General features: G+C 35.6%; 1 protein-coding gene across 1 annotated transcript in view; it reads left to right on the forward strand.

Annotated features, from left to right (window-relative positions):
• GBE1 (1,4-alpha-glucan branching enzyme 1) overlaps window positions 1-16,833 on the forward strand; it is a 143,752-nt gene extending 126,919 nt beyond the window's left edge. Inside the window, exons 14-16 of the mRNA XM_027740075.2 lie at window positions 427-557; window positions 6,439-6,556; window positions 14,829-16,833. Of these exons, the coding sequence (XP_027595876.1) occupies window positions 427-557; window positions 6,439-6,556; window positions 14,829-14,885 (306 nt within the window). The 3' untranslated portion in view covers window positions 14,886-16,833. The remainder of the gene's footprint in view (window positions 1-426; window positions 558-6,438; window positions 6,557-14,828) is intronic.
• Window positions 16,834-17,207: the final 374 nt, after the last annotated feature.

A 17,207-nucleotide genomic window follows, 5' to 3' on the forward strand; every position in this document is an offset into this window, starting at 1 on the left:
AGTTAATAACAGTAGGTGGGGTGCAGATCCCCATAACAAGTAGGTTGAATATTTCATTTGATAAAAGGAATCCATTTTGTTACTGAAGGAGAGTGTGATAAAAAGACCATGTTATGAACTTTGAGCAAGAATTTGTCAAGTGTTCTATGCCAGCCAGGTATCTACCTCTAATTTTTTATTACCTTATAAAAACTGTCAGCTACACTTGAGTAATTAAAAACTTTAGACAACATTGCATAGGTAAACAATTTTGGTTTGCGTGTTAACATCCATATCTTTGTTTTTAGAATCTTTAAGTGCGTTATTGAAATGAGATATGGAAATAGTGGGAGTTCTTGTTGTTGTTAATTCTGTTAGAAATTAAATATTTTAAACTTTTTTTGTTTGGTTTGTCGTTTTATTTTTTTTTTCTCCTTTCTTTCCCAGGCCTATGTGAGTGAAAAGCATGAAGGCAATAAGGTCATAGCATTTGAGAGAGCAAAGCTTGTTTTTATTTTTAACTTCCATCCATATCAAAGTTACGTGGACTACAGAGTGGGTATTGAAACTCCAGGAAAATATCCTTTTCTTTACCATTTTGCTCGTGCAGAAAAGTTTTAGAAGTTGAAAGCTGGTTTTATTTCTGTTTTCTAATGCAAACTGTAGTGAAAAGGTAAGAAATTACTTGTCAGTATAATCTTGCTTTAATTGTTTACAGCAAAAAAGTAATTTAGAAATTTATCTTTTTTAATAAGAGATACTTTTGAAGATAGCATGAGTAAAAAAATTGCAGTTTGAAGACTTGTGATTCCTTGCTTCCTGGAATTGTGTTGAGGCATGAAAAAGCAAGTAAACTTAAATGAAGTGCAGAGAGTGAGCACAGTAAGGTGATGCTGTACACGCAGTCACACAGGAAAATGCAGCAGTGTAAACCTTCATCAGGAAGGTTGCACAGTTTCTGTTTTAAGACTGGGTGGACTGAAAATTTGCTCTTGGATCAACTAAGCAGTAAATGATTACTCTTAAGTAATTGTCTGGGTTTGCATTTGTGTCCAAATTCTCAGCATTGAGGGAGATTCAAAAAATTAATGCCAATTTGCTGGAAGAATTTTGTTTCACAGAATTACAGAATATGCTGAATTGGAAGGGACCCACAAGGATCATCGAGGCCAACTCCTGTCATATACTGGTAAAGCAAGAAAAAAAGTCATGGGGAAAAGTGGTTTCTTTGTGTTACACATTGCCATTTTTGCATAGTGTAACATATCAAAGCATTTTAATCCTAGAGAGAACGAACTCCAGAGTGCCCTGAATTTAGGGTGCTTAAGAACATTCAGGCAGTGATCTTTCCTCTCTAATGACCAGTGTCAGGACCCGAGGGAATACTGTGAAGCTGTGTAAGGGGAGGCTTGGTTAGATATTAGGAAAAGGTTAGGAAAAAGTTGGACACTGGAACAGACTCCCCAGGGAAGTGATCACAGCACTAAGCCTGGCAGAGTTCAAGCATTTGGACAATACTTTCAGGCACACAGTGTGATTCTTGGGATGTCCTGTGCAAGGCCAGAAGTTGGACTTTGATCCTCGTGGGTCTCTTCCAACTCACCATATTCTGATTCCATAATTTGAGGTCAGAGTTGTCCATAAGCAAATAGCCAGGCGAGGCTTGGGGTATCACAAATACTGTCATCAAAATGCAGCAAAAACATACTTAAGGAAAAAAAAAACCCACCACACATTAATTCAGGCTCTCTGACATTTACAACATGCACCTAGAGCTCCTAATGAGCACGTAAGGTCACTTAAATGAGTCACTGGCGTGCAATTGCTGAAGGCAGAGAAGCTGCTTCACAGACTGCTTTGAAGTGCAGTTGTGGAACTGTCCCTGCCTGTTAGAATTCAGGGGGTATCTGGCACGTTGAGACAAAAAAACCCCTTAATTTAGGATCAGTCAAATGCTAAATTCTATCAAGGTAGTTGATACCTAAGGTTAATAGGTGTGAATGAGAAATACAGCATACTAATGTGGGAATGAATCTTTGATCTGCACGGGAAAAGGCACAGGTTTGCAGCACTGTGAGTCGGTGTAACTAATGTTAGAGTGGCATCTTCTATTGCCCAGTTTCTGTGTCCTTATGTGAAGGCAAAAGGAAAACATTTCTGTGCTTGTGCTGGAATTTTCCTTCATAAATTATGCTCTTTCAGAAGCCTTTTCACGAGAAACAGGCAGCTTGAACTAACAAATTATTTTGGCCTAATTTGCTTCAGTTTTGAGGTAGATGAATAATCAGCATCTAGGTCAGCTGTGTCTAGTTCTCTGATTGCAGATAAAACTTTGAATGTTAAAAGGAAAACCATTCATAACTTTCCAGTTTTATGTTTTTAATACTGACTAGGGCCTTTCTGTAGGGTAGTGGTTGGGTTCCAAGGCCAGTCTGCAGTAAAAATTCAATATGGATACTTTCTTTCCTCTGTTAAAAAGGAACGTGGCTGAAAGGATGGAGAAAGAACAGGAAAGAGGCTTAAAGTCTTCAGAAATTACTCCTTTTCCTTCCTTAAGGTCCCACACTGTTTTTTCTTGAACATTTTTTGTGCTCTGTTGGAAGTCTCTATGTATATATCTCCCCCCTTTTTAAGCAAGGTTTGTTATCTTGGCACAAAAATAAATCTGCATTTCATGTTTGATTACTAACCAATATGGATTTACATATCTCTAAATTTGCATTTGGTTTAAGCAAAGGGCATCCGTATTTTGTTGAAGAAAAAAGCTACAGTACCCCCTTTCTCCTCAGTACATGTTCATGAGTTGAGTGCTAAATAGTTCTTCTAAATGTTCTGAGCTGAATTTCATCAGGACAAGGTGTTTAATTTCACTGCAAAATTCAGCCAAATATCCTCAAATGCTTTCTGTCAATTAGTCTTCTCCAAAATTAGCAGTGTGTGGAGAGGAGAAACAGAGGTGCCCTTCGTCTTGAAATTAATTATGCTGGGGGTTTTTTCAGTGAAATTCAAGAATTATTAAAAACAAAATGGCCTAACCATTTTGGACTCTTTACAGTCCTACTTGAAAGTGCCTTTTTCTTCATTTTCCCTGTGTTTATGGGGCATTTAATGACCAAGTTCTTACTTTGCTTAATGTGTCTTAATGCATACATTTTGTCCTTTTAGCTTCTGTATTAAATGTTTCAGCACAGTTTTTTATCTTTTTTTGCTCTGTACTTTTATCTTCATCCCATCTCTGTTGCCAGAACCATATCCTTTGCTTTTAGCCAAGCAATGGTAGCAAGAGATAAAGATGAAATCTTAATTAGGCAATCTTTTGTATATTGAAGTGCAGTGAGAAAATGAGAGCTGATTTACATGTGAATTTAAAAGAAAATAAATATTTACATACACAGCCATGCTCTAGTTGCACGTCTGGAAAGCACAGAAAGACAGAAATATGGATGCTTATTTAGGCAACACATGTCATTGTACAATATACAGCAGTTCCTAATCCTGATTTTAAAACAGATTATGAAAGGCTGGACATGAAACAATCAAGATCACCTGTAGTCTTTTTTAATATCTTCCTAAGTCCTGCTCAGTTGTGCCCAGGCTTTCTAAGCTGATGGATAATCTCTGTAACAGGGCAGTTGCATATAATACAGAGGACCCAATCTATTTAATATTATTTGAATGTATTTGATTTGTGATAGATGTTTGGGTAAGCCAAACCAGACTGTAGAGAAATGAGGAGTTTCTCTATAAATAGTCAATAAACCTTACATCATTTTGCAGCTGGTCAGTAGAAATTCTTACCTCCTTTTTTGCAAAGCTTTAAATGAAGCTGAACCATCACCCCCTCAAATAGCACTTGGATTGTTTTATAAATATAAGGATTGAGGAACAAAATCCAAATTACCCTATTTCGTGATTTGCATTTACCCTGCAAATATGTTATTAAACATGCATAAGGTTACGTTAAAATTACACTGAAATATTTATTTCAAAATATTGTAAAAGCATAATAATTTAGTAAGTAATATGGTAGATAATGTGTCAGCTTTTCTGTTTGCAGCTCTATCCATACAAGAGTTCATGGATTTTGCTGCTCTCCTCCCCTGTATTGGGCAATAAATTTAGTTGGAGCACCAAACTGAACACAAATCAGGCTTTTTTTTTTTTTCCAATGAGAACACAGGTTAGTATTTCCAACAGTCTGTCACTAAAACAAGAGAGCTCACTGCAAAAGGAAATACTTTTATTATGTGCTTAATTAAAATGCACAACTATTGTTTAATGTTTTAGTGAAAGTAGTCTTCAGAAAACCAGATGCTTGTAAAATTCTGAAATGTGAAAAGTGACTTTTTTGTGAGGTTTTAAGTTGGAAGGCAAATGGGCATGTTTACCAAACTAGTTAATTCTTTTTCCAGCAAAATACCCAATTTGTGAGGATCTTAAAATCCTCTGTTCAGGATCTGGTTAACAGTATTTACACGAAATATGCTATACATGTGTGAAGACACAGTGATATTAACTTCAGCTCTCTAGAAATACAGACACAATTTTATAAATTGTTTTTAAAATACTGTAGCCATAACAATGGCATTTGCTGTAACTAGTTTTAAGGGAATCATTAAACATGTCAGGGCTATCTGCAACATTGATAAATTATTAAATTTAATGTACAGTGTCGGTCACAGAAGCAAGGAGTGAAATGCTTGACAGAGATATTCTCTTGCCATGTTAATAAAATATACAGAATATCATTTTAAATATATATAGGAATAGTAGCAGACATTGCTGATGTTAAAAGGACACTGAAGAGAGTGACTAGAAGTTGTAGCTTGTGGTTTTCTATGTTGTGCATTACAACAAAATGAATGGTAATTTGAATGTGTTTATAAAATAGAGGGCAGAAGTGCATCTAAAAAAGCCATTGGCAGAGTAGAATTTTCCTAACTTATGTTGTTTTTTTTTTTTTAAAAAAGGTAACAATCATGAAGATTTTGCCAGAGAATGTGGTGATCTTTGGGCACCTGCCCTGTAGAAATCAGAAACTAACTTAGCAGTTTTGGACCCTTCTCTCATTGTGCTGCAAACACTTGTGGGGAAGGGATTAGTTACCATTAGTGATCTGGTAGCTAATTGACAGCTTTGCTTTTTTCCCTCCTGTGCATCTGTTTTTCTTTGTTGCCTTTGTCAGCAAAACCTGTGCAATCTTTTATACTCAAGTGTCTCAGAGTAAATTTGCAGTTACTTTTGTGTTATGTCATGCTTCAGTCTCCCTTGTCACTGGAGATTTCAGTCAGTAAGGCTGGTGGCTGGGAAATTTCCCAGCTCATCTGAGAGTGAGTTGTGTAAAAAGACTGAAAAACAATTCTGTTAATATCACAGTTTTGAGCAGGCCTATGTTCAATCAGGTTGAGCAAACGCAGAAGGGCAAGAGCAGTTTAAGAACCACTGACTTTAAAGGACTGTTCCTTCCTTCATGCCTAATCCTATTAAATACAAGCTGTAGGAAAATAAGATTCTTCCATGGCTTAGAATTGAGGAAGCAGATTGTGGATTTTGGAGCACTGTTATTTCCCTCTCTTTTTTGGGTGGTGGGGAGTAGAGATTGCTTTCTGTTGTAACTTCAGGAGGGAAAAGGATGCTTTAATTATGCCCAATCAAGAAACTAAAAGGCACTGAAATAATCGTAAAATTGAAATATTCTATTTGTTGTTGTTCTAAATAAGAAGAAATTCACTTTTGAATGTGAGTTAGCTCTTTGTCTCCTCATTTATTCCCTTACGCTTTCTGATTTTATTCTTTCAACTTTATCTTTTATTATTTGCTAAATCTGTTTGAATCCTTTTAAGTATCTGTACAGATATTTCAACTCACTGTTACACTTTGTTAAATAGTTCACACCATTGTAACAACTGCAGTCAGAATGTTTATCTCTTAAAAAGTCTTCTATTAAATATACTTTCTTTTTGTTCCTCTGTGCTATAAGAACTCAAACTCTTTTCCAGAAAACTCTCAAAGGAGTTATGGGGTTTTCTTATGTAAAATTATGTTTTTCTCATTGATCAGATTCTGACAGACCATAAAACGTTGCTGAATCCAGTCACAATTATGTTGCTTCTTAAATGCAACTCAAATGCATCGTTTTGTTTAATGGAACATTTTTTGTCTAGTTCTTCACCTGAAGTGCTGGGCAGAGCTGCTGTAATGGCAGATTGCAGAAGAGACTGGAAGGTACTTTCTTTAATATGAGTTACTATACTAAAATTAAATTTTCAGGACAAAATGTGATACAACTTCTATATTTTTTTTTTTGTTTTCCACTCTTTTCTTAAATTTTATTATTGTTTATGCTTTATATTGAGTATATTAGTTATATTAGTTACTGCAGTTCTTCTAGATTTTTTGCTTTGATTTCCTTCCCAATTTAAAGTAACTTGGCATAGTTCCTTAACAGTTTTTTTTTAAGTATAAAATCCTTCTGGATTCTGATGCTGGAGAATATGGAGGGCATCAAAGGCTGGACCACAATACAGAGTACTTCTCTGAAGAATTTCCTCACAATTATCGACCTCATTCAATTATGGTAAGCAAGATTTATTTTTTTTTTAGTTCTACTTTCACCTGTGTAAGTTTTGCTTTTTTGTTTGTTTGTTTGTTTGTTTTTCACGAATATGGAGTCTATTCTAGTATTTTGGGGGGGGCTGTAGTTTTAATTTATTTTCTGAAGTCAACCTTTGTGTAAATACAGGAGAGATAACAATGTTATGGTTTGATTATAACTAACACTGTTAACTGATTTTTCTTTTTCAACACTACTTTTAAATTTCTGTGCACTCTTTTAGTGTCTGGCACACAGTGCTCCTTACCAACATGCATGGAAGCCTACTGATATGCTTTTGAGTTGCCATTTTTATTATTATAATTTGCTTTATTTTCATGCCTAAGAAACTCCATCTTCATGCTTGCTTTTGATTTAAAGCTCTGTAGAAACTGAATCTTGCTTGGCTTTCTTAAAGTCATGTTCTTAACTCCACAAATACAAGTTTGAGCAAATCATGCATTTCTCCTCCTCAGTTTACAGAAAAACCTTGCAAAATGAAACGGGATTTCTTGGTTCACATCAAGAATTTTAAGACTTTCCAGTCCTAAAGTGATATGAATAATGGATAAAGACTTTCCCACAAATCACTTGAGGTGGAGTGGGAAGCACATCCTTGCATACAATTTCTGTTAGCTGAGATGATCACTAATAAAACTCCACCTTTCTTAACTACTCTTGAAATCAATCACCGCAATTAACAATTTTAAAATGTCTTTTTTCCTATTCTTTATATATGCATACATATATGCACGTCTTTCCCACTCTTTATAAGTTCTCACATATGTGTATGTGGTTGTATGTTCACATGCACAAGAAAATAAGATGCAAAAAGGCTGTGAATTAAGGCAAGAGATCAGTGAAAATATTCTGAAAATGCATATATCACTGAGAAAATGTTTATGTCTAAAACATATATATGAGTAAAGGGGTGTGTGTCTCCATGCATGGGTATATTGATACATATAAACACTTATAAATAACTTACACTTGTAATCTTAGCCTACAAAAATGATTTGTGAGAGCCACTCCTCTTCCATGACAGAATGGAGACATGAATTTCTAGTGTCACTTCTTAACGTTTCTCATAAGATCTAAACTCCTGAGAATTATTGTCACTTTTAATCTCTCTCTTTCTTTCATTGCATTCAGAATATTGGCATTTCTTTCATTTGCTTGATTTAAAATATAGTTTCATTACATGAAAGAATTCTTGTGCTTTCGTTGTGCTTGGTGTAAAGGATCTTGGGAATATTTTGGGGTGTTTGTTCTTTTTTTTCAAGTGTATGCATGTGACAATGCCCTCAAAGTGTGGGTAAGTATTTGTGCTAATTTGCAGGCAAAGAAACGTGAGGTTATGCAGCAAATTAATGCCTCCAGAGTTCTTGCTTCATGTGTCCAATTCAAATACCTTGCCTTGGTGGTTGGAGAGCATCTTAATTATCTACCACTAACTGAACTTTTGCCAGCCAATTAACCGGAATTTGGAATGTTCATTTCACATTTAGTCTGTTAGATGGTGAGTGCAAGTCGTTGAAGACAGGGGGAAAAAACAAATGTGAAGATGCAGTTTGCCAGGAGCATGTGGAAGATGAGGCATGTGACAGACAAAGCAGCAAATGCACTTTTGCAGCATAAGCTGTGGCATGGCAATGGCAACCTGTAGGTTAGAAAGAAAGCCAGCAGTGTGGGTCAGGTAAACTTTCTCTTGTGTCCTTCAGCAATTCAATTCACAGACCACCTCCAGCGACCCCCCCAGAGGATGGCACCAAATAAAGGTAAAATACTCACAAAAGGACACAGAGTAAAAGTAAGCGAGTTGAAAAAAATCTGGAAAACTGGGCTAAATTCAGCAGGATAGATCTTCAACTAAGAGAGAGCAAAGGTTACAGTAAATGCCTCCAGCAGCTGCTTTGCAGTAAAACAGAGATGTTTTATTTTAAATAGCTATTTGCATCCGAGTTCTTGGGTAATTTGTCCTGCTTGGGAGTTGCTTTAGTCTTAATAGCAGTTTCTAAAATCCAAGTAGAAGTCTTCCCTTCCAATTTCTTTTCAAAAAGCATATGATGCCACCCCAATAAACTCATAGGAGTTCTTTTCCTGCTGTTTAACAATTATTTTATTCTCTTTACACAATACATGAGACTTTAGTTTATTGCTTCAAAAATTCTAGTTCTTCCTCTACCACAAACTTCAAAGAAGTAATTTTTTAATGCCAGATACACCTCCCTTAAGGTGTGTAAGTAAACACTGTCAGCAAAACATGCCCAGAGGGTTGTGACAAAATGAAATCACACGCAATAATTCTGCTTCTCAAGTCAAGCTTAAATAGCACACAAATGTGTTACGAAAATAGAAGATGAAATGTGACAGGATTCATTCTGGAAACATCACCTAATAAAAGAAATATTCAAGGTGACATAGCAAAATCAGAAAAGAGAGATGTGAAATTCTCGGTGCAAAGAACCCTGGATGAAGAGGAAGCTTTGTAAGCACTGCTAGGCCTTTCTCTGTACAATTTTCAGGCTTCTTTAGTGAAACTCTAAAGGGCCAGATTTCAAAGTCATCAGACAAACCTTGAAAACTGCATAGAAAAACGCATGAAAAAGTTCTTTGTTATATGACTTATGTAAATAATTATTATAATTTTTTTTCCATTTCACTGCTTGTTCTGTTCTTGGTTATTAACAAATGTATGAAATGTGCATAACTTTCCACATTATCAAACTTTCTAATAAGCTGTGAACCATTTTGTCACTGTAAGAATAGATTCTTTTTAGCACAGCTTTATTTCTGTTTACATGTCCACTGTGTTATTCTCATAATAGCTTTTTGGGGTACGTTTTATAAAAGATGTGTGCTTTTTTCAAGGCTTCTGTTTTTTATGTCTTATCATCTCTTTGTAAGATGTAGATTAAGTGCTGCACACACATTTCAACTCCAGTCAGATCCTAATGCCCCTTTAGGGATGAAGTAATTTGTTTAGTTACTTTGCTTTTATAGTTGGATGTGAAACTTAGATTTGGGGCAGGGGGATGAAAAGTAATAATTTTTTATAACACATGTCATTCCAAATATTTTGTTGTTTTTTTCTGAAGTCTCCAACTTGACTGAATTTTGCTGTAAAAAAGAACTAGATATCAATGTGTGTCCTAGTAAATTTTTTTTTGGATCACACCAGAAGTTAGGATTTATGTGAAAATAGTGAGGTTTGTACTTCATGGACCAACAGACTTGAGTAATAAGCAGATTAAATGGAATATTACAGAGTATGTTTGTCATTGGAAAAGTAGTATATGGTTTATCAAGAAATATAATTGTTTAACATAGTTCAACTTTTAGGTTTACTTTTTCTGTCGTTCATTTCAATTAGTTAAAAAAACAAATAGATGGTCAAAGTATTCTTTTTCTCCTGTCTCCAGTGCTGTCTTTTTTCTGATTATTTTTGGAATTCACTGATATAATCTTATCACATTAAATGAAATTGAAATTATATAGTTTATTTTAAGAGTATCTTTATTACAGGGTTGGGTTTTTAACCTTGACTTTAATGTATACTATTCAAGGTCAAAGTGCAACTTCCTGCTTCCTTGAGTCTATTGACAGATTAAAGTACTCACATAGAGTGAAATGATCTAAAAGCTTTTAGTGACCTTAGCTTTGAAAACTCATTTGAATAACTTTCATGATAAGGATTTATGTATTGAATTTTAAGGGACTGATGTAATCTTTAACTGTTTTCTCCCCTGCCATGCACAGATATACAGATTAAATGAAAGAATGTTTGTAGCTAGAAACTTAACTGTTCTAACTGAGGGAATCAGCAAGACTTTATTACCAGAAAGGTCTTTTGTTATTTTTTACCTCTTGATGATTAAGACTTATAGATTCATTTGCTCATCTTCATTGATCGTTTGGCTTCTTAAAACCACCAGCAAATGCAATGATTCCAAAGTTACTCTGTTGGTGATTTTGTTTCATCCTATCTTATTTTTCAGTCCACTCGTTTGTCAGGGGTTTTCCTTCTCTTTTTTAAAGTACCCTTTCATAAACTGGAAAAAGAGTGCAGAAGATAATAGAGGAGAAATTCTGAGATGAAGCCTGTGCAGTATATGGTCTTCTTTTACATAAATGAAGCAAGACAGTCTAAGAAATTATTTTCTGCATATTCATTCTGCTCAGCTGTAAAATTGAAAAAACAAATTGAAAGGCAGAACTTTACCTTATTTTAAGCATACCTCCTTTGTCATGTGCAATACCTAGCAAAATGATAACCAAAATGTCTGAGGTTTTGTATAGTAAATTATAGTCAAAAAGCAAAAGCTACCGTCTATTTTATTCATTGATGGTTAATTATATTCTCAGAATAGTGTCAGTGTCTGACAATTAGTAGTGATACAGAGACATGAGATTATCTAAAGCCCTCATTTTAATTAAAAAGTTTGGAATAGTGTTGGCACAGACTCTTGTGACATTGCCTTCTGCATCTACCAGCTGCAATATGTGCTATCAAATACTTTTCTGCAGTGCCTGATCTAGCTCTGAGTTCTAGTAATTCTCCCATCTGTTACAAAATGACCTTGAAATTATTTTTAGGACTTGGTGTTTTCCAGTCCTGAAAGTAGGGTGAAGAGGAGTTCGTTGGAGTTCCAGCCAGTTTCAGTTGTGCTTGCAGCTGGTCCTGAATTAGTCTGACAGATCTGAAAGTTGCAATTGTCGTTTGCAGAACCTCTTGCTCGTGGGGTTTTAGATACATTTGGACATTGCTGTGTCTTTTAGTCCTCTCCTAGAATATGTAAGGTGAGGTTTCTGCTTCTAGTCGCTGCTGTTCACAAGTGCTCCCTACACGTGGTGTTCCTGCATTCTTCTTAGCTTTTCTAATTGCTTTTTTTTCTTGAAATTATCTGGATATTCATAGGGAAAAAAAATATAAGTAATCATTTGGCTGAAAAGCATCTTATTTTTCTGGCCAGTAGTAGTAGCAGGTTTTTTTCCCTGTTTTTGAATTAGCCATCATGAATAGACTATGATCTTAATAGAACTCCATATGTGTGTTGGTGGAAAACAGGTTGATTATAATAAACCTCTTTTTGGTTTTTTTTTGTTTTGCCTCTGTATGTGGCTATGCTATTTTGGTGCCAGAAGCCTTAATCTTTGTGGGGTTTGCCTAGTTTCAGACAGTGTAACTTACCTATAGCCTAAATGGACATGCAGTATAAAAAAAGGTCAAAGGGGATAACAAAAAACAGTTTTGTATTTGACTTATAAACAAGATTCCTCTCCTCCACCATCCTCTCTGGCAGCACATCTGCTGGTGAAGTCAACCACAGTTACTCTACTTCATTCCTGCCAAATATTCCATTGAGGAAAAAAGAATATTTCAATATTATTTGATGGCTAAATGTTTGAACGTTAACTTTGTCAAAAACTTCATCTTTAAAGCTGAGTCATCCTAACTGTCCCAAACAGACCTGATGTTTTCCAGTCTCCATATTCTAGTCCCCTATCAGAAAAGGCCTTATGAGGCTTCATATGTGTGGTTTTAGATGTCTTTATGGCTTCCTAAAATAGCAGATTTTACGTAACACCTTAGAGGACTTGAGGTAATAATTAAGCAATCGGTACAGAAAGCAGAGAGATGATTCACTGAGATATCTCAAGCCCTGAATAACCTGGTTTGACTTCAGAGCTCAAGGAATCTGGGCCTCCTGAAGCTCTTTCCAGCATGGGTGAGCCTGAAGGGGAGGAAAGCACTGAGAAGGATGTTCAAGATGCACTGACAGCTTGAAACAGAAGAGAGACTGTGAGGGTGGTTTGATTGAATGATAGTCAAGACATGGGTTAGTTGAGATTACATTCTCTTTAGTACTCTGTTCTTTGGGCTTTCACTTCTGTCCACGTTCATCAAGTGAGCCTTGTGAAGTGGTGAAGGAGACGTGAATGAGAAAAACCTTGTGATCAGAAGCAGCAGGTTAGAAGAGCAGAAATCAATAGAACTGAAGCAGGTAATTGAAAGTATATAATTCAGCAACAAAATGAACTTCTGAGACCCTCTTCCCAGGGTATGGGAGAAGTCAAAAATTGCACATCTCTCATAATGTCTCTTGCTGATGAATACTGAGATTTCCTATAATGGTTTTAATCAGGACACCTCTATATACTTTTACTAATCTATTTATAGATAGATCTGTATCTCCCTCAGTCCATTACACAAATGTTCTGAGTTCTGTCTGTTCAAATAAATAATAAAGCCCAGAGCACATTCACTGTTGTATTTCTTGAAATACCAGTGGGCTGGGAAGGAGAAATACTACCTATATATTTGTAACAGGAATTACCAAATACTTGTGTAGTATTTTTCCTTTCTAAAAAAATTTACACCAGTGTAATGAATAATTAATCATCTTATTTGTGATTATTAATCAATAATTAATGTTTATTCATTGTTCATGCCTTAATTGTTGCTTTTTGTAGTAAACAGCCTTGGAGATGGTTGCACTGATCAACGAAATAAGTTGAGATTAGGAGATAGTGCCATATGTAGCTATTCTATGATTTAGCAAGGAGGACCACCAAGACAAAAAAAGACACTAAAATGCATATTGAATTTGCCTAGGTCAGGAAGAAACAGGTGACTAAAGTAATAAGCTGGCAGATACATACCTTCATGGCAAATGGAAAACATATCTGTCGTTAGTCTAAATACAGTCATCTGCACAAGTTCTGAAATTGTGCTTAAGCCAGTCTTAAAATTCTGATTGGCAGTGAAGTGGTTGGAGTGGGATGCTTCCACACTGCTCCCAGATTCTCTCTCAGCTGATGTAAATTGACTTTAAAGGAGCTGGGCTAATTTACTCCTCCGAAGATCTGACATATTATTGACCAGAATATAATTGAGAATTGCTGTGTCCTGTATTAATGTTAATTTTTATTCCCTTAACTGAAGTAACATTTTGCAAATTCTCCGTTAGAAAACTTATTTCTGTTTGTTCCTTCTCCCTTCATTATCCAAACCCAGAGCGCTGAATTTCTCAGTACACAATTTCAAAATCTCTCCTTTATCTATATGTTTTGAGGTAGTTGACTTCATTAAGTATTTCCTCTCCTGCACAGATTTATAGAAGCTATTTATCACTGAAACCATAGGGGGAAATCATTATGTTCTCTGCCTTTCAAGAAGCACTGGCCGTAGCTCTGTCTGGTTCAATGAAGATCAGCTGTTCTTTTCCTTTTTCTCCTTTTCCTAAAGCTTTTTGCTTCATTGCTTTATTCTGTTTTGAAAACAATGAAAGCCTTTCATGCCATCAGGCTCTAGTTAGCAGATAACATAGCTGGAATTGCAGAATATTAGGCATTCCACAGGGATGAAGGGTAGCCTGAAAGAGGACGTTGTCAGAATGAAACCAATAATCTTCAATCTTGTGTTACCTTTTATAATTGCATTTTTATTGACTTATTCAGAGAACACATTCATAGACTTGACAATTGATGGAGTACCATATATCAAGGTAATTGGGAGATAGTACATATCGGTCTTGTTTGCAGATTGTGACTCTACTCTGCTTGGAAGGAATGTCATGTAAAATATATTGCCACAAGTTCTTCTGTGTGATCTATGAGGAGTTTTTTGATTATATGTGTTTGGGTTTTCTTCACGGTATCCAGGAAAAAGGGCAAGAAAATGTGATAATTTAAATGGTTAATTTTGATTCTGTCCGGTCTTGAAAGTGAGTTTTATTGCTCGGACCCTGACATTCCATAGGTGCCAAGAGTGAGAAGAATATGCTGCTGTGTCATGTTGCTGGTATTTACCTGTATGAAATGACATCACAGACCTTGGGGCAGCTTTAATTCACAGCAGAAGGGTGTTGTGAAACTTTTGTCATTTGTCATCGTACGGTCTATTGACCCACACGTCCTCGGGTTTTTGAAACTGGTCATTGTGAGTCAATGAGGCCCTCTACTGGTAGCCACCTAAAATAGATCGAGGTAAAATACGTGCATTTAAAAAAAAAAAAAAAAGGAAAAGAGGTTGCAATCAAGCTGTCTTTTAAATTTTTAGGTTATCTTGTGTAATTCAACTGCTGGGGACTAAGCAGTCGTTCTTTAAAAATGTGATGACCCACAACACTGCACAAATGACAGATTTTGAGCAGTTAATTTTATTTTTTTTTAAACAAACTGTTATTTCGAAGTTGTCTCCTGTAAAGGTTTATGCTTTTTTCAGCTATTCTTGTTCTTGTCATATTTTCACCAGGTGTACATTCCAAGCAGAGTGGCTCTTGTGCTTCAGAATATGGATATCCCAAAATGAAGTTCTCTGTAACTACCACTGAAGAAGCAAGTCATAGAAGTGCTGAAACACTGTGCTAGTACTAAGTATAACAAAACTTGCTCTAAGGAGGCTTTCTGAAACTGAGTATAGTAATATTAGGTGTTTAAAATGTAAGATTAATATTCACATATAATTGCAGAGCTCTTGACTTGCTAGATCCTCTTTTGAGGAAACTCTACAAAGAGGCAGAAAGGAAAATGTTGGGTTTGTAGTTCTAGTAGTACAAAATTACACTTAAGGTGTTGCAGAGCAGCAGGTATTCTCAATTAAACTGTTGTTTACAGAATTTTATCAGGAATAATAAGAGTGATCCTGCTCCAAAGTTGGTAATTTCTTGTGATCCTCATTTTGATAGTGAATTCAAATGTTCATTATATATGAATTCTTCTTACTAAAAGTAAGTAGTTTGCTTAAATAAAACAGAAGTTTTTGGCTAAAAGGCAGCCTTAATGGTTTGTGGGACCTAATTTGAGGCTCCTCTTCTTCAATGAGGTCCAGCATGGAATTAGAAACGTTTATCCAAATGGATGAGAAGGTCCTCTGAGAGTATCGTACTTTGCCATTTTTTATGTAATTAAAAATGCACAAATAATGCTGAACAGCAAAACGAGCCGGCCGATCGACTGGCGACCCGGCTGATGCTCTTGTGTGTGTTGCTTATTTGCTCCCACTGAAATCACTTAGTTTGTCCATCTCACTTGCTACAGCTGGACAAAAATTCACACAACTATTTCATTTAGATCACTTAAATGTTCAGTGAGAAGTGTGTTTTGTTCTTACTGCAATGATACCGCACTGGAAGATGTATTTAAAGTGTAGTTCTTCCCACTGGGTTTATTCCACTGACATCAGGACCTTGCAACACTGATTTCACTGCTTCCAGAAGCTGCCTTTCAGCTTGGAACATGATGATGTTCTTGCACTTTTATGACTTTTGAAACATTGCTTCTCATGAAGAAGCAGTCTCAAAATACAGTGATCAAATTAAGGTGTTTTTTTGATTAAAATTAAGATAGTTAATTATTGGAGTGCTGCTAAGATAATTCAAGTGAGTTCCTTCATGAGCTACAACTTTTTTTGTAAAGAGTAAGATTTTGTATATTTGAAAATGTTGCAGAGTATTCTGGAAAATTAATACCAAATTAACGAGACACGCTTTATTTTGTTCCATTAATTTAAAAATTTGAATTGGTTCTGAAATGAATGTCTTTTGTACAAATCTGAATTTTCTAACTTTTAAAATAGCCAAAGAGGAAGATGTCCGTGACCATTTCCCAGTCATAATTTTACCCAGTTTCCTTTGTGAACCATTGTGTAAATTACTGAATAGTTGTGCCAACACTGAAAATCTATCCACAGTTCTTGGAATGCTTACTTGTGGCTTACTTCTTAAGCAAAATAAGGGATGGAATAATGCAGCATGATGGAAAACAGTCTTTTGCAGAGTTCACACTGAAAGGACTTTGTGAACATCCCCAGTCTGATATGTTCTGTGTGACAGAGAATCTTATCTTGCAGTTGAGTACCATAGGATCGTGCTTCATTTTCCTCTACACCAGTTTGATCATTGTTTGGTTGTGGGCTAATAAAAGCATTCCTGTTACGCTATGACTTTAAATAAAATATACAGAACTGTTTTAGCAACTGGAACTGATTATCTTTGGGTTTTTTTTTCCCCCAGATTGTTTTCCTTGTAGTGAAATAACGAGCAACTTCTAATACATGTTATATTTACATTGTATTGATCTAATATGTTTTATGGGGTGGTTTGTTTTTTTTACTGGCACCAGTTCCAGGTTTCAAAATGTAATGCAAGGCAAGCGTCTGTGTCAAACCTTTTTTCAAGAGAAGGAATAAATGTATGATGTGAAGTATAAACTGTAAAATTACATGCAAAATAAACTCTGAGGAGGAGAAAATAAATTCATATACGGTTTCATTGCTTGTATTGTAAAACAATTGTACAGTAGTCTTAACACTGGAAGACAGATTAGATTTTACTCTGTCTTGAAATCAGGAACTTATCCTGGCCATAAATACTCTGAAACTGGTAGAATATTTGTCCTGTGCTCATTTTCTTTGATATAGTGATAGATTAATGAAAGCAAACTACAAAATGTGTAAGCTGAACATGTAAATAAAAGAAATATAATAATTAGGGCTTTTTTGGAATCCACCTCTACATTTCAGTGGTGAGAGTACTCCTGCCTGTCTTGCAAGACTGGAATATTTTTCCTTGTAATACCCACGGAAAGCCAATTTCTTGCTCCTGCTCTTTGAATTTTGATGGATTACGAAGAA

This window comes from Pipra filicauda, unplaced genomic scaffold, assembly GCF_003945595.2.
Source record: "Pipra filicauda isolate LSUMZ 115617 unplaced genomic scaffold, ASM394559v2 scaffold131_size2509542_pilon, whole genome shotgun sequence".
Classification (NCBI taxonomy): Eukaryota; Metazoa; Chordata; class Aves; order Passeriformes; family Pipridae; genus Pipra; species Pipra filicauda.